This window comes from Microcebus murinus, chromosome 11 (assembly GCF_040939455.1).
Source record: "Microcebus murinus isolate Inina chromosome 11, M.murinus_Inina_mat1.0, whole genome shotgun sequence".
Classification (NCBI taxonomy): Eukaryota; Metazoa; Chordata; class Mammalia; order Primates; family Cheirogaleidae; genus Microcebus; species Microcebus murinus.
Window position 1 is genome coordinate 58,781,983 of NC_134114.1, and position 26,991 is coordinate 58,808,973.

The window sequence follows — 26,991 nt, forward strand, 5'->3', positions numbered from 1 at the left end:
CTTTAATCTTTTCTCTCAAAGAAAAATGGGTCACTTTCTAGTTTGCTTTAAACAAACATTGCAAAGTACTTATTTTTTATTCAGTTAACTAGTATGTACCAGAGGTTACACTAGTGTGTACTAGTGTGTACCACTGAGTACCAATCATGTATCAGGTAATACGGATACGAGAAACAATTTATTACAAAATTCATCATGTAATTACAAATTTGAAAAGCACCATAAAGTTGTATAAACTGCCATGAGTACACAAGAGAGGACAGGTCTAGTATGGGGAGACGGGTTACTTTGGAAGCCTTACTTGAAAATAAAATGTTAAAAGCCTTGGAGAGTGACTAGAAAGTAACTGGAAGAAGAAAAGGAGTAACTTCCAAAGAGATCGATATATGTAAAAATCTGGAGATAGCAAAGTACACGTGGCATTTGAGAAACTGAGGGAATAACCCTATGAATGGAGCTCCAAGAAGAAAGGGAGATTGTACAAGGTAAGGCTAGTGAAGCAGGCAGAGACTTGTTACTGTGTCAAGGAGTTTGAACTTCATACTAAAAACAATGGGAAACGATGGACGAGTTTAAAGCAGTAGAGAAACAACGTGATTTGGCAATCTTATTTACATTTTCAAAAGTACCCCTGGCTGTGGCATGGAAAATGGATTTGAAGGAGTGGGGGCAGAATGAATGCCCAGACCAGCTGCAGTTAGCCAGCTGAGACATGATTAAAGCTGGGATAAAAGAGGTGGCAGTAGAGATAAAAAGAAGTGGACATTAGAAGGTAAAATGGGTTGAGCGTGATGATGGGAGTAGCAGTCCTGGTGAACGGAATGGATGTGATAATGCCGTTTTTTCACTAGGCACAACTGGTGGTGGCATCTGTTTGGAAGGGGCTGGCGACAATGATGTATTTAGGGGTCTCAAACGTTCCTCTTAAACTTTTTTTGGCCACAAAGTGTGATATTTCAACTGAATGCTCAACTACTATTGGGCAGGAAAACCATGAGGCACTGTCTCCCACCCGAGAGCGCCCAAATGTCCTTCGCGGACGTCTATCATAATGTCCCAGTCCAGCTGCGCCTTTAACTTACATCTTCTTAGAATGTCCTTAGCTCCCTCCCGAAGCCAATTTCACCAGATTTTTGTTTTCTTATTGAAAGTCCTGTTGACAGGTCACCACCTCAAAGAAGCCTTTCCGGCACCTCCCACCCACCGATCCTCCCGTCTATCTCGCCCGCTAAACAGTGAGTTCACAGCACTAAGCACTCTTCAATTTTGTGTCCTCGGCGCCCAGCGCAGCGCCCTTCAAATAGCAAGCGCTCCACAAACTTATCCACAGCCACGTTCACCCACCAAAGAAGAGATTCTAAAGCCCATCTGTGGCGCCGCCCCGCGCCGGCCCGGCTTTGGCCCGCCGGAAGTGACGCGTTTCAGGAGCTGTGTACTTCCGGTCCCGAAAGCCAACGCTGCCGTAGCGGAGCGGGCTTCTCTGGCTCGCTAACTCAGCTGCTCTGGAGGATTCATGCGCGGTAAGAAACCCCGCACAACGCAGCGGGATGAAACCCCCAGCGCCCCTGGATGGTGTAGGGTTCCCTCGTTTGTTCCTATGGCCTGGCGGGACTTGTGTGGAAAGCGTGGGAGAGCCGAGGGACTGGCTGCTGAGTCCTCGAGAGCCCCCGAGCGCCAGGTGGGGCTGGAGCTCCGGGTTGCAGGGCCTGTCTGTGGGGCCCGGACGGAGATCGGCCTCAACTGTGGGGCGCCGGCTCTTGGCGACTGTGTGCCCAGCCCCACTGGAGGCCGTGGGGCGGTGGGCCCCGGGTCTCCCCACTTCACTCTCTTGATACCGAGAGTCTCTCCCTTCCCTTGTGCTCTGGGAAAGGATAATCCACTTCCTTTTGAACGACCCCTCTTCCCACTGTGACAGTCGCAGGCTCTTCAGCGACAAGTGTGTGCGTGTAAAGTGGCATGGAACAATTCATACCAATTCATTGGATCCATCCTTTAGCCTGTGTGGACGGGACGTTTCGGATCCCCGGAGCTGAGGCTTTAAGGGTGCCTACATGGGAATGCTAAAAGTGTCAGCTTGGTACAGTCATGCCTTGCTTAATGGGGATAATTCTGAGAAATGCATTAGCGATTTCGTTGTTGTGCAGACATCGTGCAGCGTACTGATACAGACCTGGATAGTATAGCCTAGTACATATTGCTCTTAGCCAACAAATCTGTACAGCATGTGACTGTACTGAATACTGTCCAGTGGTCCCCAACCTTTTTGGCACCAGGAACCGTTTTCATGGAAGACAGTTTTTTCCATGGACTGGGGAAGAGGGAAAGTTTCCAGGATGATTCAAGCGCATTACATTTATTGTGCACTTTGTTTCTATTGTTATTACATTGTAATATATAACAAAATAATAATACAACTCATCATAGGTTGGGGACCCCTGGGTAGGCAATTGTTACACAGTGGTAAGTATTCCTACATATAAACATAGAAAAAGTACAGTAAAAATAAAGTACAGAAGATAAAAAAATGATATACCTGTATAGGGCACTCCAGGCCTGGAGCTTATAGGACTGGAAATTGCTTTGAATAAGTCTGAGTGAGTGGTGAGTGAATGTAAAGGTCTAGGGCATTACTGTATACTACTGTAGGCTTCATAAACACTATACACGTAGGCTACATGGAATTTATTTTTTAAAAAATCTTTAATAATAAAATTAACCTTAGCTTACTCTAACTTTTTACTTTATAAACTTTTAAATTTTTTAAAAGTTTTGACTCTTGTAACAACAATTAGCTTATAACACAAACATATTGTATAGCTGTACAAAAATATTTTCTTTCATTATATCCTTATTTCGTAGGGTTTTGTTCTATTTTTAAATTTAAAAAAATGTTTTCTTAAACTTTTTTTGTTAAAAACTAAGACACAAACAGACTTTAGCCTAAAACCTACACAGGATCAGGATCTTCAATATCACTGTCTTCCACCTCCACATCTTGTCCCACTGGAAGGTCTTCAGGGGCAATAACCACACAGGGAGCTGTCATCTCCTATTTTAACAATGTCTCCTGGAATACCTCCTGAAGGACCTGTCTGAGGCTATTTTACAGATAACTTTTTTTAAGTGGAAGGAGTATACTCTAAAATAGTGATAAAAAGTATAGAGCAGTACATACATAAACCAGTAACTTATTATGTAGTGTACATGATTATATATGTTAGACTTTCATATGACTGGCAGCCCAGCAGGTTTGTTTATACTGCATCACCACAAGCACAGGAGTAATGGTTTCACTATGATGGTATGCCAGCCACAACATCGCTAGGTTATAGGAACTTTTCAGCTCTACTACAATCAAATGGGACACTGCCATATATGCAGTCCACCATTGGCCTATATACATTGTTATACAGTGCATGACTATAATTGATTAATCTTTGATTATGGCTGATGTTCTCATTCATCGTAGGAAAAAAAATCCTCCAGATTACTAGGTAGTATGTAATGTAACTGTTCTGCGAAAGGGTGATATGTGCCAAGTGACTCCTCAAATGCTTAAGGAGCCAAGAAACCAAAGAATGAGGCAGACAAGATGGTTTGTTGGTATAGGATGATTTCTTAGGGAGACTTACAGACAGAAGCAGGGTCTTGGGTGTCCACAAGACAGGTAAATCTTTGCACCACAACCCCCTAGGCCCAGGGCTTATATCTGGGAGAAAGTATACATACAAACTCTGAGAGAAATGTGTAGGTGGCTGAGAGAATGCTTCTAGCATCACAGTGCACAGCATCAAGGGTGATTTTGAAGAAAAGGTGAAAGTTATAATGAATAGATTTTCCTACATAAAGATTAATACATCAGGCCGTGGCTCACGCCTGTAATCCTAGCACTTTGGGAGGCCAAGGCGGGCGGATTGCTCAAGGTCAGGAGTGCGAAACCAGCCTGAGTGAGACGCCGTCTCTACCAAAAATAGAAATAAATTAATTGACCAACTAAAAATATATATATATAAAAAATTAGCCAGGCATGGTGGCGCATGCCTGTAGTCCCAGCTACTCGGGAGGCTGAGGCAGTAGGATCGCTGAGCCCCGGAGATTGAGGTTGCTGTGAGCCAGGCTGACGCCACGGCACTCACTCTAGCCTGGGCAACAAAGTGAGACTCTGTCTCAAAAAAAAAAAAAAAAAAGAGTAATACATCAACTAAACATTTTGGAGTCATTCCTGGACTCAGGGTTAGTTAGGTGGATTAGTATTTAGAAATAAAATCACTTTTGTCCCTATAGTAACCAAACCCCATTGCTCAGTTTTATGTTGGAGCCAAATAATTCATCTTAGAATAAATTACTTCTTTAAAAAAATATATATATATACACATATATATATGGTATAAATGAAACCTATTTCTGAATATTAAAGAATATGTATTAAGAGTATAAAAATAAGATACTTTTTGGTAAGAGATATACCTTATGATTTGATTCATAATGTAAATGGAATTGAAGGTGATTTGAGATCACTGGACTGGAAGTAGCTTATACCCTGATTAGTAAAAGAGGAAGACCCAGTATCATATGTAACTGTAAAGACTTCTATATGTTTTACTGATAAATCTGCTAGGAAGAATTATAAAGACAAACTTAATGTTAAAGGACAAGATTTCCATATATTTACTAATATTCTATGAAAATTATTTCACTGAAATAGCAGACTAATCAAGAAAACTGGGAAAAAGTAGCCCTAGTACTTGGAGATAGGAAAATAGGCAGCTAGAAAAATTGAAGAATTTATAAAAAATAACTTCATTCACTGCATTACAATGTGAAATATATTTTATGAAATAATTGGTTTCTTAAATTATTTTCTAATGTTAAGCAAGTCTTTATACTTCTTTTATTGGTATAGTAGATTCTCTGATAAGTGCTAAGTGCTAGATTTATATTAGAGGCATATTATAAAATTAAATATGTACATAGATATTTAAATGAATAAAGTGTTTTAATAATTGAAAGTTTAACATATGGGCATATGTGAGATACAGCAACAGAACATGTATCTTTAGTTTGTTTTTTTAATGATGACTAACCAGCCATGCTTGTCTTAAAGGTTGCTAAGGTACCTCTGATGAAACTATGACCAGGTGGGCACGCGTTACTACCACAGGTAACAAGAGACCCTTGCCTGCCACATCATGGGAGGACATGAAGAAGGAGTCCTTTGAGGGAACAAGCCAAAACCTACCAAAGCGCAAACAAGTTGAAACCAAGAGGCTATCCCTTAAAAATGATGCACCCCCAGCAAAACATAAAAAGAACAAAAAGAAAAAAGAATACTTCAATGAAGATGTGAATGGATTCATGGAATACCTAAGACAGAACTCACAGATGGTTCACAATGGGGATATTATAGCAACAGACAATCAGGAAGTAAGGGAAGAAATTGCAGTTGCTTTAAAGAAAGACAGTCGACGGGAAGGAAGACGATTAAAAAGACAAGCAGCAAAGAAAAATGCAATGGTAAGAGTATCGCTTCGACCATGTTATTTATTTTTATATAGCTAGAAACTATTATTATACTCACACACATATATCTTTGCAGGTTCTGATTGCTCTTATGCCCTAAATTTATAGTTTTGGGGGTTTTTTTGTTTGTTTGTTTTTGTTTTTTTACCCTAGGATCAAAGGAAGGAATATAAAGCATCTTTTCCAGAGCTTGTACTTTTTTTTTTAGCACATATATGCTAAGCACTTGATGTACTCATTAGTTAATTACAACAACACTACAAAGATGATAGCATGATTCCCGTATTACAGATGGAAAACAGGTTAAGTAACTTGCTGAAAAAAAGCCATTTAGCTAGTAGCAGAGGTGAAATAAAAAAAACTCTGTCTGAATTCAAAACCTGTGTTCTTCTGCCATCCACTAACCCTTTTCCAAATAACCATTAAGAAAATGTCAAAATAATGAAGAAGATAAGGTACAGCAGATTAAATATGTGTGGTACCTGTTACTTGGAAAGGTGTTCTTTTGTCTTTATTCATAAAAAGCTGTGGCTCAGGAAAGAGATCTTCATGAATCACCCTCGTTAGTAAGAGCAGGGGAATAGCAGAGTTAAATCTCCTTGAGATGCTCCTTACTCATTGCTCCCTCCTTCCCCATATTGCACTTAGAGGAATGCTGGGGGCAGCAGGTTATTTCTGTAGTGCCTGGCCCTAGGTTTTAAAGTATGTCAGACACAGGAAATGAAATACTTAGTATAATTCTTTCCCTTCTCTAAGTGAGTTTTCCAAGTCTAGCAGGACACCTCTAAGAATGAAGACTTGTTGCCAGTTATCACACTTTCATTTTTTAAGATCACTAAATGTATAGCACCATTTGCACCAATGCAAGGTTGAAATGCTATAGCCTCCATAAATGTGGCTTCTGACTATTTACAGGATTAGTTATATGCATTGTCGTATATAAAGATAATTATTTAGAGAGAATACTGATGAAACATTCCATATGGAAAAATTTGGATAGAAAAAACAATCATTTCTATTGGGATCAGGATAGGTAGAGTTTTGTCTATATTGTAAAGTTAGTTATTTTTAAATGTTTTAAGTCAAATAGGTTGATTTTACTTAAAAAGACAATTTAGTTGACATGGGCAGTATGGTGAATTGCATCCATTTGGAAAAGTTTTCTGTTGTGACCTCTTAAGAAAAGCTTTATGTTTATAATTAAGGAGGAAGGATGTTGGTGTGAGTGCTTTTTTTTTTTTTTAAAGGAATGCTTTATAAATAATATATGACTTGTTGTGACCTACTGTCAATTTATTTGCTTTTTAAATATTTCATACTAAGCGTCAATTCTTAAATGGTAATAAGTTGATTAAGCTATAGAAATTTACCAGTCAGCTCTCCACAATACCATCTTTAATTTTAGGACCATTCAAGAAATTTGTTATTTGGTGATGATTAGGTTTTAAAGGTCAAGGCAGTAAACTATTGGCTGAGTAGACACCACCTTGACTTCACCAAGAAGCCAAGACTTCCTGTGGAGGTGGTCGAGGTAGCAGTAGCTTTCCCTGCAATGGTAAAATAAATGCAGCTCATTCTAAATGCAGAAGTTACTGAAGAATTTAAAGGGACTCATTCTTTTTCAGTATGTTATTAAGAAGGAAAACAAGTGAGGACAGAATTACAAAATATTTTATTTTGCCTGTTGAATTTGCTTTTTAAAAAACCTGTGCTTATTTTGAAAAAAATAATTAAATGATTAACAATCTGTATCCAAGAAATATACCTTTTTCCTGTTTAAATAAAATAATTTAATAATTAATAATTTAATGTCTGCCATCTTTGATTATGGATGACGCTCTCATTCATTGCAGAAAAACAAAAATCCTGCAAATTGCTAGGCAATATGTAAATAACTGAATGTTGTTCAGTTTCATGTTGGAGCCAAATAATTCATCTCAGAATAAATTATTACTCTAAAATGTATTATGTATATATTCTAAAAATGGAACCTCTTTCTGAATATTAAAGAATGTGTATTAAGAATATACATTTTTCTATGAAATATATGTTATGATTTGAATCATAATTTAAATGAAATGTTTAATCCAAATTCATTTAATTTATGTGAACTTCAAAAGTACAAATATTAATTTTTAAAAAAATTTTTATGGGTACATAATAGTTGTACACAAGTATTAATTTCGAGTGATAATTTTTATAGCCATTGTCTGTCTTCTACAGAAGACTCCATATTTCTACCGCAGACATCCCTGTTAGGAAATGAATAGTCCATATTTACTCAGTTCATTTAAGCAATTGCCTTCTGCAAAGCCCTATATACCATTGTTTCTGAGATTGATAGATTAATAAATTGAGGATTTTCAAAAGCATTGAGAGCCTCTGTTGGAAATGACATCTCATTGATGAGGAACATGTGAAATACTTTTTTCTACAAATAAGATACTGAGATTTCAAAAAAACTAAATAAGATGAGAAATGTTTTAAAGGCATTTTTGATAACAAGGATTGATAAAACCTGGTGTAGTTTTTCAGCGTGGCAACTCACATTTTGTTTTCCCAGGTATGTTTCCATTGTAGAAAACCTGGTCATGGAATTGCAGATTGCCCAGCCGCCCTTGAAAATCAAGATATGGGCACTGGAATATGTTACCGGTGTGGGTCCACAGAGCATGAAATAACGAAGTGTAAGGCTAAAGTAGACCCAGCTGTTGGTATGTTTGCCTTTCAGTTGTTTTTTTTTTTTTTTGGTTGGTGGGGAAAGTAGCCAATAAACTGCCAACTGGGTATTTTTTGTTGTTGTTGACAGAATTTGTTATGATTGTGCCACTTAAGATTTTGAAATCATGTGAGATTAAATTTTAAGTTATATAAAAAATATTTTCTATTCAGAGTATTTTAAAATAATGTGAATTATATGACTTATATACATTATCAACTTAATAGGAACTGTTGATTCTTACAGGTGAATTTCCTTTTGCAAAATGTTTTGTTTGTGGGGAAATGGGACACCTGTCTAGATCTTGTCCTGATAATCCTAAAGGAGTCTATGCTGATGGTGAGTACTGTTACCCTCATGTATCAAAAACAGAGTCATCATGCAGAGTTGTGATTTAATTTTACACTCAATCAGTTCTTGAATAAATTCTTGAATAAGTAGCAAAACCTTGAGAATTTCATTATTTTTATCAAGTGCTGTCTATATGCTGGCCTTTTTGTGCAATATGACTTGACACATTAATAAAACAAATCAGAAAAAACTAAGATAATATATTTCAAACTATATTTTCTTCAACATCATTTGTGAGAGTACATTATACATTTCAACTTTTAGACATAACAGAAGCAGAGAGATTATATCTTAAGCTAATATAAGATTTTAAAAATAGTGTTGTGTATTAATCTTAGCCCAGCATACCATTTTGGTAGAAGGGCTCATATACACTATTCAATATCGTGGTAACTTTTGTTTCTGAATGTTTTTCTTAGCTAATTGCCTGACATGGGATCACATAGCTTTTTAATCTTTAGCTCAAATGTCTTAAGGTCCCTGCATTAAAGTCTGTGCTGTCTAAACCTTTAAGGAGGAGGTTGTCAGTTAATGCTATGGCTATTGCTGTCAGGTTCTGTACACCTCTTGTGTCATGTCCTGGGGTTTCCCCTGGAGAAGTCCAATGAGAAAGCATAGCTTTTAGAGTCAGTCAGACTTGGTTATAGCCCCAGCACTGCCAATCACTACCTGTGGGACTTTGGTGAATTACTAAACTTCTTTCATCTCAGTTTCCTCACCTATAAAATGGAGGTGATAAAACTGTATTTTATTGATTCTAAGATGCACATTTTTTCACATTTTAATATCTGCAAAATCAGAACATATCTTACCATTGTTAGGTCCCACATAATTAACTGCTTTTTTTCTTTTTGAGAGGTATGTGAAATACTGGTACATCTTATAATCAACAATGTCTTAGATTTGATCAATTATGGTATTTACCTAGAAGAGTTGTTATGAGGATTAAAATATATTATTCAAGTGCCTCTTCTATTTTACTGTGGAATATAAATCAGTAAAGAGGCCTAGGCCTAGAAAATGTTCACAGGTACATTTCAGTTTTGAGCTTATAAAACTGGTCACATAACATGACTAATGACCAAAAATGGCTTTGGATGGTCAACCAAAATGACTAGATATAAAAAAAAGTGCACCAAGGAGAGTAAGTCACATAGATGTGAGAATTCTGCCAGATTCATATCTTATTGGGTCATTTTTCTGACTAAGCCATTGAACATTATGAGCATGATCATGATGATGTTTGACTATTAAGCAAGTGTTTGACCATTAAGTGAAAGACCCATTTTAGAAGCCACGTGTGTTGTAATTCACAAACCAGGAATGTTGCTTTCTCTAGGCAGATGGGCATTTTTATTAGGGTTAGGGTGCCTAGCAGGTGGAAGGCACAGAAACAAAAGTCATTTTCATTCCTTTTATAAATGCTTATGCACCTCTGACCTGTAGTGTAGAACACTTTTGTGTGTGTGTGTGTGGGGGGGGCGGTCATTGACTATTTGAGAATCTGACATATTCTTCAGAAAACTACATCTGCATACAACTTTTGTTGACAGGTCCAAGGTTTCACAGTCCCTTGACTGTCTAACCATGGTTAAGATCCAGACTTCTGTGCAATGGCTCTTGGACAAATGCCTTCCACTTCCTCTCTCTTCTCTTTCCCATTTCTCCCCTGAAGGCCAGGTGCAAGAAGCAGTGGGTGGGTACAATTTAGTGCTCTTTGAGATGAAAAGGAATGAAGAATGAATTATTGAAAGGAATAGTGGCACCTACTTATGTTCCTGGCTCTAGCTACCTTTATAGCTGTCTAGGATGTGAGGATCAAATAAGATATGAAAGTGCTTTGAGATGTTAAAAACCCCATGAAAGTATGAAATGTTATTCAGTGACTTTGTTCTTTTAATAGGTGGTGGTTGCAAACTTTGTGGCTCTGTGAAACATTTTAAGAAAGATTGCCCTGAAAGTCAGAATTCAGGTGAGATCCCTGGGCTTCCCATTACGAAGGGGTGAGATTAGTATTCCTCTGTATTTTTGCTGCATTTTGTTATTAATAACTCATTGAGGTACTACTGATTTTAAGGCAACTGTTTTCCTATTGCAGCAATGACTTACTCTTTGTCAGCAATAGGAACAGTATTAACTGAGCATTAGCAATTATGCTCAGCTGGAAAAAAAAGTGACCAATAAGCCTCAGGGGACCCTGATTTTATAAAGCATCTTATTCATAAGCATTTATATTTGCTAACTGATGAATTAATTATATTAATAGAGCCAATTCTGTTACTTACAGAAAAGTATTTATTCACTAAGTGAAAATTAAAGATATGAAAATAACTTTCAATATTCCTATGATTGAGTGTCCTCATATATGCTTTGCTTTGTGTGTACCTAAAGGATTCAGAGTTGATTGCAGAAAATGTCAAAAATATTAGAAATGTGTTATCCACATAGCATCTGGCTAGTTATATTCTTCCTGATGAAATATTAACCTTGTTCATCAAAACCTCATCAGTATTCGCCATACCTGTGGCAGACTTTTGAGGAGTGGAGACCATTATTACATTAGTTTGCCTGGATTACAATGATGGTAATCTTGTGTGAAAGAAAGCAAGACAGTAGGATAGCCCAGTAGTGTTTCTTAGGAAAAAAGCACATTTCTTTTTATTTCATGCAGCCACAGTACTGCACAGATAAGTCTGCCCATTCTTACTTCCTACCCCTAACATTTAAATTTGAAAACCAAGAGTTCTTGTTTACAATCTTGTCTAGAAGAAGATAGTCTTTACTACATCGTAGGCAATGAGATTGAAATGATGAAGTGGAATTTGAATTCTCCCTCCTGGGAGGATTACCACTTCCCAAATGACAAGACTGACAAGCAGATGTTGTATAATTTCACAGGTGGAATCTTGTGCATTTAAAACTGATGCTTCATAAGTCTTGCTGTTTACAGACTCTTGGAATTCATTGACTCTATAATGATGAACTCTGGGAAAGAATGAAAGAGCTTTCTCATCAATTTGTGCATTGCAAAGTAGTTGCTGCATTTCCCTAATTGGGATGAGAAATTGCCTGTGGTACTCGGAAATCAAGGGTTATAATCAATTACAGAATTGCTCACTTTCCTCTAGTGATGGAGTCTTCCCTCCTTGTGATTATTCATGTCAAAACTAGTTCCCTTCCTAAACCAATACCAATTTTGAGTGGATGCATTTGATTACTGTTTTTCTTATATTCTGATTTTTCTGTTCCTTTTCAGATCAAATGGTCACAGTTGGTCGTTGGTCAAAGGGAATGAGTGCAGACTATGAAGAAATTTTGGATGCACCTAAACCACCGAAACCCAAAGCAAAGATACCTAAAATTGTTAATTTTTGATAAGACTAGCACTATTGTTAGTTACCACCTCATTGTTACTTTCTAAAGTGGGCTACTTCACTAATGAGAGCGAGGCTCCCTTGGAGCCAAGCCTTTATTGTAGATATCAGTATGATCTGGGGGTGGTCAAAACCAGTTTTCTGCATTCTGTCTATTAAAGGGTACTTCTGGCAGTTTTTGGAGAAAATCACTGAAGAAAAAAGAATGAGATGATTAAATTGAACTTTCTAAAAGAACATTTTTAACAGATGGAACTTAGACATGTCTAAGTGGTTATAAACCTGATTGTAACAATCATCTTTTTTAAAAGCAAAATTATACATAAATGTAAACTATCCCTAACAAAGGGTACTGCTTATTTTTGGAAATGAATTTTTGGTTATATTGTTTTCTTGGTTCAAAGTATCAATTTATTATTATAGTAGAAATTTATAAGTTGCCACAAGTTCTGTATTTTCAAAATATTGAATAAAAACACACTTGCTATTTGCTTATTTTTCTAAACACTTGATTCTGGATTGAACTAGCAATTGTTCATTAATATCCATGTATCAGTCCCTGTGGAAACATCTTTTATGAACCCTAGATTAGGGTAAACAGAAATGTGGTTAGTTTTTGTTTTGACATTACAAATTATTAAAGTTAAAATGAAGGGTACCTCACCTTAACAGCAGCTCTTTTTTGCCCTTGATTTTCAAGAGAGAAATCCTAGCCAAAATTCAGTTTTCCTTATTTAACCAGAATGATGGCACATGACAGATTGTATATCAAACTTAATAGCATTTTGTTCACATGTTTTAGATGAGTCAGGGTGAGATGGAAGTATCACCATAATAGAGTTAGAACACTAATCAGAGACCCATTAGCTTCTTTGTTTGATTTGATGAATACATGCATACTTAATACATATATTTCACAAGGCTTAACGCTTCCATTGTACTGTATAATGGAATGACTCTAGTGGTTTGTGTGTTTCATTTGAAATTTTACCTGATTGAATCCATTTGTAACGAAAGGAAACAGCTGTGATTAGTTACTGATGCCTCAAAAGCAAAATATTTACCAAATAAGAAAAGAAACACTTTTCTCTGTTTTCATGTCTGCACAACTCAACAGTTCTAGTCTTAATAGGAGCTGTTCTTTTATTTTCAGTATGAGAGGAAAACATGATGACAAAATACTGCTCAGCATCCCAGAGCTTAAGGAAATGAATGCCATTTAAAAGGAATTGCACAAGCCATGCAGCTGGAGAAGGACAGCAACGCTGTCTTAGTCATTTAGTCTGAACACACCCAGATTTTTTTCACCTGTCCCTTTAGGAGCACAAGGCTCTGAAGTCCAAAGCCTGTCAGCTGCAAGTTAAATCTGACACTTTTTGTACAGTCTTTGGTGCAGAGGTTTTAGTGTTTTTTTATCTTCCTTGAATTACTTTGTTTACAATTTAATCATCTATAAATTAGTGAAATCATTAGAAAGAAGTTGCAGATACTAAATGTAACATTAAAAAGTGTATGGACACTGTGAAACAGAAATTCTGAGAGATCCTGGGTGATTGTGTGTTTCTTGAAAGGCACTAAAGAAATTGCTTATTGAATTTATCTGTCCATTACATATTTCCCAAGCACTCTTTTAGGCACTGGAATTGTGGCAGTTAATAAGACAAACAAGGCCATATGCATTATAATGGTGCTGAAGAGTAGAGAAGAGACTTAGGAAAAATGTCAGAAAGGGATGTTTTATTACATTCTTAAAATATTTTGTTGAATCCCCTAAGAGTTGTTAGCACTCTTCTTCCTTCAGTCTTTTGCAAATTTCACTTCTTCTTATAAGCTTATCTTTCACTTTTCTATGAATCACTTCTAATCTCCAGCTAGCCCTAATGTTCCAGGTTTCAGTCCCATCTTCTCACCTGCCTGCTGGACAATCCTGCTTGGAAGCTCCACTGACACCTCAAACTCTGTGGCTTTAAACAATCTCATCATTTCTACTCTGAAAAAAAAAAAATGACCAGTTTCCCTTCTTGTCTTGGTTTTTTGTTTGTTTGTTTGTTTGTTTCAATTATGTTCCAAGCCAGTAGGCTTGAATCTCAAGTTGCTTTTTTCTTGACATCTCCCATCTCCCCCTTCTTGCCCCCATACCCAACCTTCCCTTAGAAATAAGCAGGTGTCTGCTTTATGACCTGTGAGCGAAGACCAGAAGGAAGTGAGGGGGTAAGCCCTGGATATCCTGAAGTGAAGGAAGAGATAAATGCAATTATACTGAGGAGGGAGCATGCCTGATGTAGTAAAAAAAAAAAAGTAAAGAGGCCAGAATTGCTGGAAAAAAGTATGGGATCAACAAGAAGAACAAGATCAGATAGTTAACAAGGGTCATATCTTGTAGGCTCTATCAGTGAGTTTCTGCTGAGTAATGATCACAAAATCTCAGAGGCATACAATAATAAGCATTTATTTAGCTCATGCCTGTGAGTCAGAAATCTAGACTGGGCCTACCTAGACAGCTCTGCAAATCCCAGTTGGGCTTGTCCACGTCCATCTGAAGTTTGGTTTGGGGTTGGGTGATCTAACTAAGCCGGGCTCAAATGAAGCAGCTCTGTTCCACAAGTCTCTCTTCCTTTTCCTGGGATGGGCTGATCTAAGCTAGACTCAAAGCAGTTTTGTTCTACAACTCTCTCTTCCTGGGACCAGCAGGCTAACCCAGACATGTTTTTCTCATGGTAGTGGTGGAAATGTAAGAGGGCAAGTCCATTTGCAAACACATTTTTCAAGCCTTTGGTTGCATAATGGTTGCTCACATACTATGGTCAAGGCCAGAGACAAGTAGGAAAGTATGCTCCATTTGTGGAGGAAGGGTGAGAGAGTGAATATTTCTGAACAATTATCTAACATGGACCCTTACAGACCACTGTGAGGCTTCAGCTTTTACTCTATGATGTGAAAAATTGTTAATGAGTTTTGAGAAGAAATGTGATGTGATCAGGTGCTGGATTGAGAGTAGATTGAAGAGAAGAACAAGAAACAGTAACAGGAAGATAGATTATAATACAGATAAGAGAATGTGTATTTTGGATTGGGGTTGTAGTGGTGAAGTTGATTAGAAGTGGTCAGGTTCTGATTATATTTTTTACATAGAGCTGATAGAATTTGTTGAAGGCAAGAGAATTTATGGACAGAAAGATGGCAAAATGTTAGGTGGTCGGTTTTGGAAATGTTGACTTTGAGATGGCTGTTGTCTCAATGGAAATATCGAGTAAGTTAGACATACAAATATGAATTCAAGAGAGTTTTAGCCTAGAGAAAAAGATAGGGGAATTAAAGTAGTTAAGGTTTAAAAGCAGAAGGCTTTTAAAACCCAGATACTGGGCAGACTCACTGAGGAGTGGAGTTGGAGAAGAAGAGGACAAGGACAGAGCCCTTGGGCAGTCTGATGGAGGCAGAAGAAGAACCACAAGAGGCTTTGAAAATGTGATCAGTGAGGTGGGATGAAATCTAAGAGTTTGACTTCATAGAAACCAAGAAGAGAAAATGTTGCAAAAAGAAGCAGCAAGTCAGCTGCACTGAAGGCTGCTGAGAGGCTAAATAAGTCAAAGATAGGGCTACTAGATTTGGCAATAGGGAGGACATAGGCTATCGTGATGAGAGGGGTCTCTGTAGAATAGTGGAGGTAGAAGTGTGGTTAGGTGAATAGATAAGGATGTGAAGCCCACACCTACATAAAATTGAAATAGAGTTGGGTGAGATTTAGGAAATGGCTCAAAGTGTTGTCTTGTTTTGTTATGAAAGAAGAGACACCAATGGCTTTGGAAATAATCCAATGGCAGTCAAGAAACTCCTGAAGCAGAGAACAAAAAGAATTAAAGGAGGGAAGTTCTGGAGAAGGTAGAGAAATGGTTCTTTGCTGGGGGTAGAGATATTTCACCCACTGTAATAGGAGAAATGGCAAAGATGTGGAAAGTGCATAGACGGGAATATGAGAAGACGCCTGTCAAATGGTTTATATTTTCACAATTAAGCATTTCATGAGCTGAGTCAGGGTAAGAGTATGAGAAGATCAGAGGAAGAAGAGGAAGTGTGAAATAACAAGCATACAGGGAAATGGAACAGTATTATTAGCTTCCTGAATGCTCTTTTGAAATTTGTGGTCATAAATTTAAATTGAGACCAGTACACAATTTTCAGCTGCTCAGCACAGGGGCGAAATATTCTTTAACCATGGTTTAATAATTTAACCACAGTTGGGGTTTTGTCAGAGAAGTTGAATGAAAGGAGAGAGGTGTAGTGTTTTCCAGGGAGTGATTATAATGATGGATCATAGATTCTAAGCTGGGCAAGGAAAGAAGAGAGGACATGGAAAGGGGGAATGAGTTGTGTAAATGATAGAAATATTCTTTTCTAATCTATTTTTAATGTCAAAAAATATCACTAAATGTGAAGTGAAAGATGGTATCAGGTGTGTAATTTTTATATGGTACTTCATCCTTACAGTTATAAAATGAGAATGAGAAAGGCATTTTCAATCTGAGATTTCCCTGACTTTTGAAACTAGAGATGGGTTACTGTCAAGAATTATGAATGATCTGAGATTCTTAATAAGCTAATCTGTTAGCCTGTGGGTGTTGGCAGAAGATATGAGACTCTTGGTTTAGAGACAAAGAACTATATTATTAATACTTAATGACACAACAAGCAGCATAACTATCAGTCCTACAGAGGTTGAGAAAATGGGCCTAGAGGAGTGCTGCAGACATAGTGGGTTTGTGTCACAACTGAGGGACCCAGAGCCCAGAATTTTTGAGCAACTAGCAAGTGCTGTAACAAGCAGTAAACAAGCCAGGGCCCCTCCATCCAGACAGTGAGCAGCTACACTGAAGTCATGCCGTGGTCACCTTCACCTACTTAGTTGTCTACAGGACTAGCTACAAAACTTGCTGTCAATCAGGAGACAGACAAGTCTTGCAGCACATTTATTGGCACACTCCATAAGAATGTGCTAGACACTCAGGGCTCATGGTGAACTACCTGTTTCAATAGTTATATTACTTTCAAATATAAATCGTGAACAAACTTAATAATTTTAATAATTTACTCCAAACAAAACATATTCCTTTCCATATACTTTTTAAATATATATTTTCAAACTACCACTATAACTATGCCAATAACAATTCCCATGGTTATTTCTTAAATGTGAGCTAAGAAATATGAACAAAACCACATGATGGCATATATGAAAATATTCCAGTTTCTTTCAATGCTTATTAAAATTGTTCATCATATTCTAAAGATGTTTGAGTATAGGGTAAACTATATTCTGATCCATTTTCACATTTCTTTCTCTAGATTTTTTCTAAAACAAAGATAATAGAAAAACTGGATGCAGATGAACAACTAGGTTGCATTAAAACCAGGAAGAATTAATAGGAATGAATTTCCTTTCTTAATCAAAAGCTTTCAGTCTTGTTAGAAGCACTTGAAATGCACTTAGATGCCTCACCATCAAAAAAAGGCATGAAATCTTGAGTGTTTCTTAAGGATATTTCCATACTCCAAAGGAAAAAATGAGCTACTACATCTTTCTAAGTTTCCTCTGTCCTTGGTCTTCAGAGGGCTGACTGCTGATGAGCCAACCAGTTTATCAGCTTACCCTGGGAGCAATCCTGTTAGCTTAAAGCCTAGGCACCCAAGAAAGTAGGGGAAGGAAGTCTTTATTTCAGCTGTCTTTAATTATCTCTCACTCTATTGCAGTCTGAACAGCTTCTCTGCTTTCCTACAATGTGACAGAAACACTCTCCCTCAGGGGCTTTGCCTTGGCTAGTCCTGCCGAAGCAAGCTGCATCCTCAGAGCTCACTCCCTCTCTGCCTTCAGGCTTTTGCTCAAATGTCTTTCTATGCAGCCAACCCTGACCACTCTACTTAAAAATCAACCCTCACTGCCAGGCCCTCTCCCGCACTCATCATCTTCACTCTGCTTTATGTTTCCATATAAACTATCTTCGGATATGTCATATTATTTATTCATTTTATTTAGGATGTGATCACTACACTTCTGTTCCTTGCTGAATCCCCAGTGCCTAGAAATGTTGAACACAAAGTAAGCTCTCAGTGAATATTTACGTAGTGAATGAAAGAGTGATCACACATATTCCCACAAAAAAAAAAAAAGGAAATGCAAACTAAAGGGCAATTGTTGAATTTTGCAACTGGAATGCCTTAGTTCATTGCGGGATTGTTTCAGACAATAGATTTCAAATTTTTTGAAACGTTCTAAGTGGAGCCTGAATGCATTGCTATCTTTTCCTCTTTGTACCCTTTTAATGTCTCTAAAGTCCAGTAGTCCTGAAAATAAGCACTTCAACTTAGGCTATGCCAAATGATCTGAGAAAGAGCCAGGTGGATAAGTCCTGTGTTTTTGTTCAGAAGCATAAAAGTGAAATCTTTTAGAGAGGGTAGAAGAGATCATTTGGTACTAAGATAGGTGAAAATGAGAAAACAATAAGACCTGCCAGCATTATAAGCCTGGGATAAATTGAATAGACCAGCACTATTTAAAGAATCTTCTGTGATCGTGGAAATGTTCTATGTCTGTACTGTTCAATATGGTAGCCACTAACCACATATGACTAATAATACTCGAAATCGGGCTAGTGTGGCAGAAGAACTGATTTTTAAAATTTATTTTATTTTAATTCATTTTGATTTAAATAGCGCATGTGGCTAGTGGCTACCATATTGGAGAATACAGGTATAGACCATGTTATAAATTAGATGGGCAACATTCTTACGTCTCAAAGTGATACAGCTAAAGTCACTTTATTCCATTAGCCTTACAGTGTTTCTGTTCCTGTTCAGGAAAAAGTTTCCAAAAAATACAAATTCAAAGACCTAGGCTAGGCAGACAGCATTTAGAAGTGTCTTAATTGTAGGCGAGGTCTGAAATTTTAGTATACAAAATTTGAGTTTAATGTAACCCCTTTATTACTAATTTTGTTCACCTTTTTTTTTAAAGGTACAAATATTCTCAAAAATCTGCTTCTGGAATATAATATATAATCATTTTAATCCACATGTCCACTCTTCTTATTATGTATAAATGTTAATTCATAAAATTGCAGAACAGTCCATATAAATGATATAAATAAAAACCTGACATAAATGAAAACCAGGAAAAATAAGAATAATTATAACCAGGCTTAGACTGTGTGATTGGGTGGTGGGTGGGTAGGGGAGCAGAGGTAGAGATTTGGCAAACTGACAGCAGGATGTATATAACCAGTTAAATGCTCTAACTTCTAATGGAAAACTCCTTCAACTTTTAAAATTTGCCCTTCAGAGGAGGCTAACTTGACATGTTCTGGTCTGTCTTACGAGTTAAGACAAATGACAGAGTAGAATAATGAATGTTGAAGTCTAGAAAATAGAGTGCTAATGTAATGATTATGAAAGAAGAACTCAGTCAATATTCTCTTTCTCTGCAATATCACATTTGCAGGTACTTTATGTGTGTGTATATAGCAATAGAGACTAAATTGGTGAGCCACCTGGAATATATGTTAAATGACACTAGTAAAGTTGTTCCTATCACTAAAATTGATTGTGTTCCATTATGTTTTAATGTCTTCCTAATTTAAAGCTCTAGAATATGTAATATTAGGTAATGTGTCTTGTCAGATGATCCTGACATACAGATACCTGCTGCACATGAAGCAATGCCACACATTAATCAACCAGTCAACTTAGCAAATTGTCATTTCAGACTTTATAAATTTTTTTTTTAAATTTCAAACAGAACATACATTTCACCTCTGTCACCTAAAACAGTTTATGATAATTTTAACACAATTTGTGCCATTTTATAGAACAAGCAATATTGCATTTTCAATTTTCTGTGCCCCTGGAAAAGGCTGAGGCTCAGATGACATAAAACAGAATTGTAAAGCTCTTACATTTCAGGGCTAAGGGTGCTTGGAATTAAAAGTGGGAAACTAAATTACAGGTAATTGACAATTGACCATTTAAAATGTGCTTATAAACCTATCATCAATAGTATTCTCTATGTACTGTATACAAGAGGCTGCTGTTTCTTCGATGGATTTTGACCAGCCACCAAGATTTCCAGCAAAGTACGGAAGGATGCTAGCAGAAATGCGGTTAAAGTAAGATACCTGTTTCCAAAAGAAAAATGCAATATTTTAATTTCTTATTAACTTGAAGCTTTCTCAAGCAAGGATCTGAAACTTGTTAATGTAGGTGAGGCTATGACCCTAATCTTCTGGGGACCTTCTGGAGTAGATGATCTGAAAGGGTGACTTTAGGATTCCCCTAGTGTACACACGAATTGCAGGATTACAATTAATTAAGACAACTGAGTAGATAAAGGGATTTTTCTATATCTGATGGAGCCATTAATCTGCAGGTGTTTCACCAAACTTACGGTGCACGAATTGCTGTCCGCGGCATGGATGAGAAATCCAGCACATATAATTTCGCTCCTGACATGCTGTGGAGATGGAGGGACCGATGGCAAAATGACCGACTTCACTGCCACTGTGTACGTGTTACTGAGAGGTAAGAAGACATTTCTAAGTTCTTGTGAGAAATGAAGAATAGCTATTAAAAAACATATTCCTGGAGTTAATGCAATTTATTCATCTAGGTAGAAGTGAAACTATGAAGACCCAGATCTCCTAGTTAAGTGGCCTGCATCAGAAAGCTTCTCCATGGCTACAAAGTAGGAGACAGTCATAGGGCCACAGGTGTTTCCTGCAAAGAATTACATATACGGTACTTTATATAACTCCACAAAACTGGAGCCGGCCTCCAAACTGAAGTTTTATTGTGCCATAAAGAGTTTTAGTCTCCTTTCATTTTTAAATAAAAAAACTCCATACCCATTGTTTAAAAATAAAATAATAAAAAAAAAACCAATAACATTCAAACAATAGAGAATCCCATAGGCTAGAAAACAAAAGTCTTCCTCCAGTCTATTTTAACTCCCATCCTATTGACTACCCTAGAGGTGATCACTCTTCTTTACATTTTATTGTGTAGCCCTCCAGACCTTTTTATACATGTGTAACAATGACATTTATGTAAGCAAATTTACACATGCAGGTTTTTACATAAATAAGATCACTTTACAAATATTGGTCTACAATTGATTTTTTACCTAGCAATAAATCTTTGAAGGTGTTTCTCTATCACTGCCTCTATCTATAGCTACTTCATCCTTTTTAATGATGGCCTAGTACTCTGTGGTATGGATCTACCATAATTTATAAGATGGAACTTCAGGTTATTTCTAATATCTTTTGACATAATAAATGATACAACACTGAACATCTATTAATACTCACACTTGTGTAGGATTATTTGGGACACTTCCCTTTAGTACCTACATGCCCTGAGTGTATAATGCACACGGAAAAGCCGTGTTTGGGTACTTCATTTGACAGCTTCAGCTGACAGCCAGCCATGATGGATGTCTAGAGCAGTCGAGCCTTTGTGAATTGTAAACCAATTCCTGGTGTTTTATTTGGCTTTCACTGCATTTTTACTGATAACAGAATGTTTCAAAGGTTTATTAAATGTAAGTTTTATATATACATAGGAAAGAGAATTGCTTTAGGATTCTTGCACAGTGCTTTGCACACAATTGGCACCTAATAGATGATTGTCAATTGTTTTTAATGCTAGCCAAAGATCCATCTAGAAAAAATTCAGATGAACATCATTCAAGACTAGAAATATATACAGTGTTCCTTATTTTCCATATCAACTTCTAATTTCTATCCTATACTATAAAATACTGTTATAACACTTGGGCTGCATATACTCACTCATCTTTGAGAGGCTTTCTTCGTGATACAAGCACTACGAAGTCTTTGGGTTTGTCACCATTCACTACAGGACAGGTGATGTAATATATCTGATCATCTTCACTCACCCAGTCGATGACTTCACAGGACCTATGTATATAGGAGAGTGGACAAAGGGCACACTTTTCTACCAGCTAAGGCATCCACTTCCCTTATTTGCTTGCATAATTTCATCCTTGGTGTCTACATTCACCTAACCATGCCCCCCCCCAAAGCCAGCATCATTGCTCAAATTCTGCCTTTGGAATGACTCTTTGATCAGGAGGAATAATTCTGCATGTGATGGAGAGAGGATGCTGGCTGTCCAACTCCAAGGTCATTGTACTTAATACTTCAAAGAAAGGTATTGAGCTGTTTTCCACAAAGTTATTTTTCTCTAGGATCAAGTAAAAACATTTTGAAGAGTGGTGAATTATATGGACAACCCAAGAAGGACTATTAGGTAAAGAAATGTGGTATGTTGGAAGGAGCACTACCTTTGGAGTCACACAACTTTCTTTTGGCTCCTAGACTGCCATTTACTACCTATGTTACATTAAGCAAGTTATTTTATTTTTTCATCTGTAAAATGTAGCGACTTTGCAGAAACAGAAGGAACTACCAATTAAATACCAAGAGTGGGAAGGACGACTGGGTAATCAGTTCTTCAAGAGCAATGAGGTTGTGTATTCCAATTCTGGGCCAGTCACTTTCCTGCCTGTGCAATCTTGGCAAGTCTCAGAGCCTCTCTCTTGCTAAATGGGAATAATAGCAGCCTTATTGGTAGGATTACAACAGATGTGGGTGAAGCATGTGAACTCAATATAGATGATAAATAAGTGACTATTATAATTTTTGTTTTGTGTCTCTGAGTATGACCTGATACAATATTCTGTGCAAAGCAACTGGTAAAAAAATACTCTTTAGCAATAAAACAGTGGGCCATATGTTGGGCAATGGAGATGGACCACAATATGGAGATCATGTTTTATGTGACGTCAGGGTTGATTAAGAAAAGTTTTAAAATTTGTTCTTACATGTAATGGGGGTCCCACAAAGGTCGCTTTGTAAAGTCAGACAAAAGCTGATAAGCCAAATGGGCAGGACTTTTCACGTGCTTTTCAACCCAAACAGACACAACATCTTGCTCTTCCAGAGTATATAGTTTTGTCTAAAAGATAATGGGAAAAAAAATCAAATTACAAAAGAAAATTGATGTTTTTACTTTAAAAACCACACACACATATATATGTAGTCATAGGCTGATTGTACTAGCTAAGGCATCTTGTTACCTGGATAAAATGAAGCCAAACAATGGCCATTTTACATCTATACTTGGATGGCTAGAGTCTGACCAGAATGCTACATTCCTGTGTCCTTCAAACAGTATGTGACTTGAAGGTGGGCTATTTAATTATCGTGCTAACAGTTTTTCTCATGAAAAATAAAAAAAGATTAGCTTTTCTCTCTTTATCTTTTTGTGATATTTCCCTGCCTCTACACAAGAACAATAAAAAAATATCCCTAGATTACTAGGAAGGCCAGCATCTCATCCCCTTCAACAGACTGGGGCCAAAGCACTTTCCCAGGATGTCAGGTATGTCTTCCAGTGTTCTCGGGGGGTCCAGGGAGCAAGCCAACCACCTCTAGAAACAACAGCCTCTCAACGGGGCCACCGAGGCACCATATGTCTTTAGCATAAAGCATTCTTGTTTCTGAATCATCTCATCCTCTGGGGAGGCCAATTCCTGGGTTTCTGACCCATATTGCTCCTTAGGTAAGAGGAAGCCTGTCTTTGGGGGCCCTGTGACATATACCTAAACATTAATGCATCCCCTCACTACTCTGAGCTTTCCTTCTACTGTGTTTTTGACAACAATTAGAAATGTGTGTTCTGCTAAGAGCACACTTCTAGCCTGCCCATTTTCTCCATCTCTTTCAGGGTGCTTTGAAGTTAGTGTTGAAAATTGCCAACTTATAATCATTCCCATAGCAACAAGCTGTGATAAGACAAGCATGGGGTTATGACTTCACTGCAGGAATCAAGCAGATGGAAAAATCAGGCTGTAAAGGAGAAGTCTTTATTTAAACATAAATATCATCAATAAGAGAATGAAGAAATGGGAAATAAACTAAAAGCAGCTTAGAAAGGAAATAAGTGATTATTTACTTATGCCATTTTACCTCTCCAGTTGACCTTGGTGCCAAGCTGGTCTCTAAATGCAACCAGCAAAGGAAGATGTGACCTAGGCTATAGGCACTTAGGAAACAAAACAAAACTATGGGTGGGGCTTCAGTTGATTGGTGAGCCTCACCCTACTTAGCATGGATGCCTAACCTTGCCCCCAGCACAGGGGGAGTAGAAGGAGGTTCACTGGCATAAATCCAGAAAGATCTTCAGATTATCAGTCACCTTATCACAACTTGGTGGCCAGGTGGCTGCAGGCCAGGCTGCTGGGGCTCTACATTCTCAAAGGGGCTGAGGGCAGGTGGCCAGGGTGAGATCCACAGGCCTGGTTGTATTCTGGCTTTGGGGCAGCCATGCTTTCCCCTGGTGGGACAAGGTGGAGTGAGATGTAGATTGTGCTGAGCACTTGTTAAGAGTTGAATTGTGTCAAGAGTTTCAATTCAAGAGTTGAATTGAAATGTTGGAGTCCCAACCTCCTGTACCCTGTATGGAAATAGGTCATTGCAGATATGATTAATTAAGATGAGGTCATACTGCAGTAGGATGGACCTCTAATTCAATATGACCTACATCTTTATAAAATGGGGACATTAGACATAGACCATGCACACAGGGAGAACGCAGATGAAGACAAAGATGAAGGCAGAGATCCAGTGATGCATCTATGAGCCAGGGATGCCAAATATTGCCAGCAAGTCACTGGAAGCTAGCAGAGAGGCATGGAACAGATTCTCCCTCATAGCCTCAGAAGGAACCAACCATGCCAACATCTTGATCTCAGACTACCAGCCTCCAGAATTGTGAGACAATAGATTTTTATTGTTGAAGCCTCCCACTTTGTGGTCCTCTGATACAGGAGCCCTGGGAAATGAATACAGCACTTTTCCAGTGAGATACTACCAAGGTTGCAATCACACACTGCTGCTTCCTATCCTGGAGCCAATGCAAACATCAAGCTAAGTGCCGCCATTCAGTTCTGCCCTCACAGGACTCACTGGACTTACCAGTGGCAGGTACAATATTGAATGAATGGATGAGGTTTTGATGCTTCCCCCAAAAAGTGAGGGTAGGTGCAAGTCCTCCTTGCCCTGCTGTCTAAATCAATGCTATTGACACAAACAAAGTGGACAAGGCAATGCAGCAGATGGTTTTGGTTCTCTTTAGACCCTGCTAAGAAAGGCCAGCTTTTGTTTAGTGAAAAAATTCTCTGGGAACCATTGTCCAAGAAAATGTATTCTCTTTCATGCTCAGGAAAATAGAGGTAAAATTCCTTTGTAACCAACTGAAACATTTTCTTTATCATTTGGTGGTTAGAGAATTTTACTCTAGAAAGTGAAGTGCTTAATGTAAGAAAGGCTCAAAATCTGATACAGCTTGCTAACATTTTATTAGTGATTTTTTTTTTCCATTCTAATAAGATTCTGTTTGGATTTGGGTTTGGATGTCTCATACAAATAGTACAAGAGGAAATAACTACAAATCTTAGAATTTTTGTACCATCTGTTTACAAAGATGTTATTAAGACTACATTGTGGGAAGGAGGTCAAAAGTAGTTTTTACAGCAGCCTAGGGGGAGCCCTAATTTTCCTTGGAGGTACCTGGAGATTATCACAGGGGCTAAGGGAGTGAGGGCCAGGCCTGGGGTGCTCTGGGCCCCGCCTCTTCCCCAGCTCCCATGAGAATAGCGCCCCCTTCCCCCACTCCCTGTCTGCTTCCTACACTGGAATTCTGTCCTGTGTGAAGGTTTTTAGGTGGTCTGTGTCATTTGGGCTTTCACCATAATCTTCCCAGCTTCTCCTCAGCTACTCCTTAAATAAAATGCTACTCCTGTCAGGCCAATCTCCACTCATACTAATTTCCACCAGGAGGACCTGGCTCAAGCTACCTGAGGCCTGGAAAACCCTCTTTCCTTCCCCCTCAAAAATACATTCCTTACATTGTCTTCAAGGAGCTAAGAGCCATCCCCTCTCTGAAATTCTAAGTAATTTCCTAAGAGCCGACCTTTATGGTTTAAACACTATAATCTCTCATTTGTTTGTAAACTATCTGGTAATTATCGTTTAGCTCTTTCATATGCCTCTGTGATGTTTCCAAAATATACCGTTTGCTGCTTGTATTACTACTATAATTAGTTCCATCGTTATACATGGAAAATGAAATGTGTGTTAAAACTGTAAGTCCTGTCCAATTTCATTACAAATACCAGAAGTCTTAGACTTTTACTATCTAATTTATAGCAGAAATAACTATCGATTTTAAAACCTGGAATAAGTATGATTCTTAACAGACTGTGTTGTACAACTGTGTTCTAAGAATTATTTAGCTAAAAGGTGACCAAAAAACAGAACCACAGTTTCAAATTAAAAATATATAAAAGCTATAAAAAGTGAGAGAGGAGGATAACTCAGAAAAAACATTTTTATCTGATTTTTAAAATGAGGTTTTTTATCATAAATACAATCTTTAAAAGAAGGGATTCAAATTCAACAGTGATACCACAAATAAAAAAAAGTTTTTTATTTATACAATATCCTCTAATAAGCATCTGTACAAAATTAAGAATTAATCATTTATGATTCTGTACAACACTAGCAAATATATTAGTTTGGGTTTGTTTCTGGCCACCTCCTCCCAAAGAACTAAAGTTTTAATATATTATACAACTTCACTAAATATATTCTTTTGTTTCATTACAGACATAAATTTGTATTTTCCACTGCTGCTCATGACTGCCTAGATGTCAGAAATGACGCTAGAAGCAGATTTGATATTAGTAAAAGAAAGCAAAGTATTGAAGCATCTTTTACGAGAAATAAAGAGAAACAAATGCTATAACGGTATCAGGCCTTTGTTCCTGCATCACTGAACCAAGCAGAAACAGAAACCTCCCTGGTTCCAAAGGGGGTAAGGAACACTCTAAAAGGACTTAACGGTGAGGACAAAGAAATAATAAAAGCAAACAACCAAAATCAAAACCCACAAGGA

General features: G+C 37.6%; 2 protein-coding genes across 2 annotated transcripts in view; one reads left to right on the forward strand and one right to left on the reverse strand.

Moving 5' to 3' along the window:
• Window positions 1-1,438: 1,438 nt before the first annotated feature.
• On the forward strand, window positions 1,439-12,469 carry ZCCHC9 (zinc finger CCHC-type containing 9). Its single transcript, XM_012766822.2, has 6 exons — window positions 1,439-1,520; window positions 5,105-5,514; window positions 8,084-8,234; window positions 8,486-8,578; window positions 10,494-10,562; window positions 11,847-12,469. The coding sequence occupies exons 2-6, from the start codon at window positions 5,131-5,133 to the stop codon at window positions 11,963-11,965; spliced, it is 816 nt and encodes a 271-aa protein (XP_012622276.2). The 5' UTR covers window positions 1,439-1,520; window positions 5,105-5,130; the 3' UTR covers window positions 11,966-12,469.
• Window positions 12,470-19,697: 7,228 nt separating this feature from the next.
• ACOT12 (acyl-CoA thioesterase 12) overlaps window positions 19,698-26,991 on the reverse strand; it is a 42,679-nt gene continuing 35,385 nt past the window's right edge. Inside the window, exons 12-15 of the mRNA XM_020290130.2 lie at window positions 22,856-22,989; window positions 21,801-21,929; window positions 20,396-20,522; window positions 19,698-20,126 (exon numbers count right to left, since the gene is read on the reverse strand). Of these exons, the coding sequence (XP_020145719.1) occupies window positions 19,977-20,126; window positions 20,396-20,522; window positions 21,801-21,929; window positions 22,856-22,989 (540 nt within the window). The 3' untranslated portion in view covers window positions 19,698-19,976. The remainder of the gene's footprint in view (window positions 20,127-20,395; window positions 20,523-21,800; window positions 21,930-22,855; window positions 22,990-26,991) is intronic.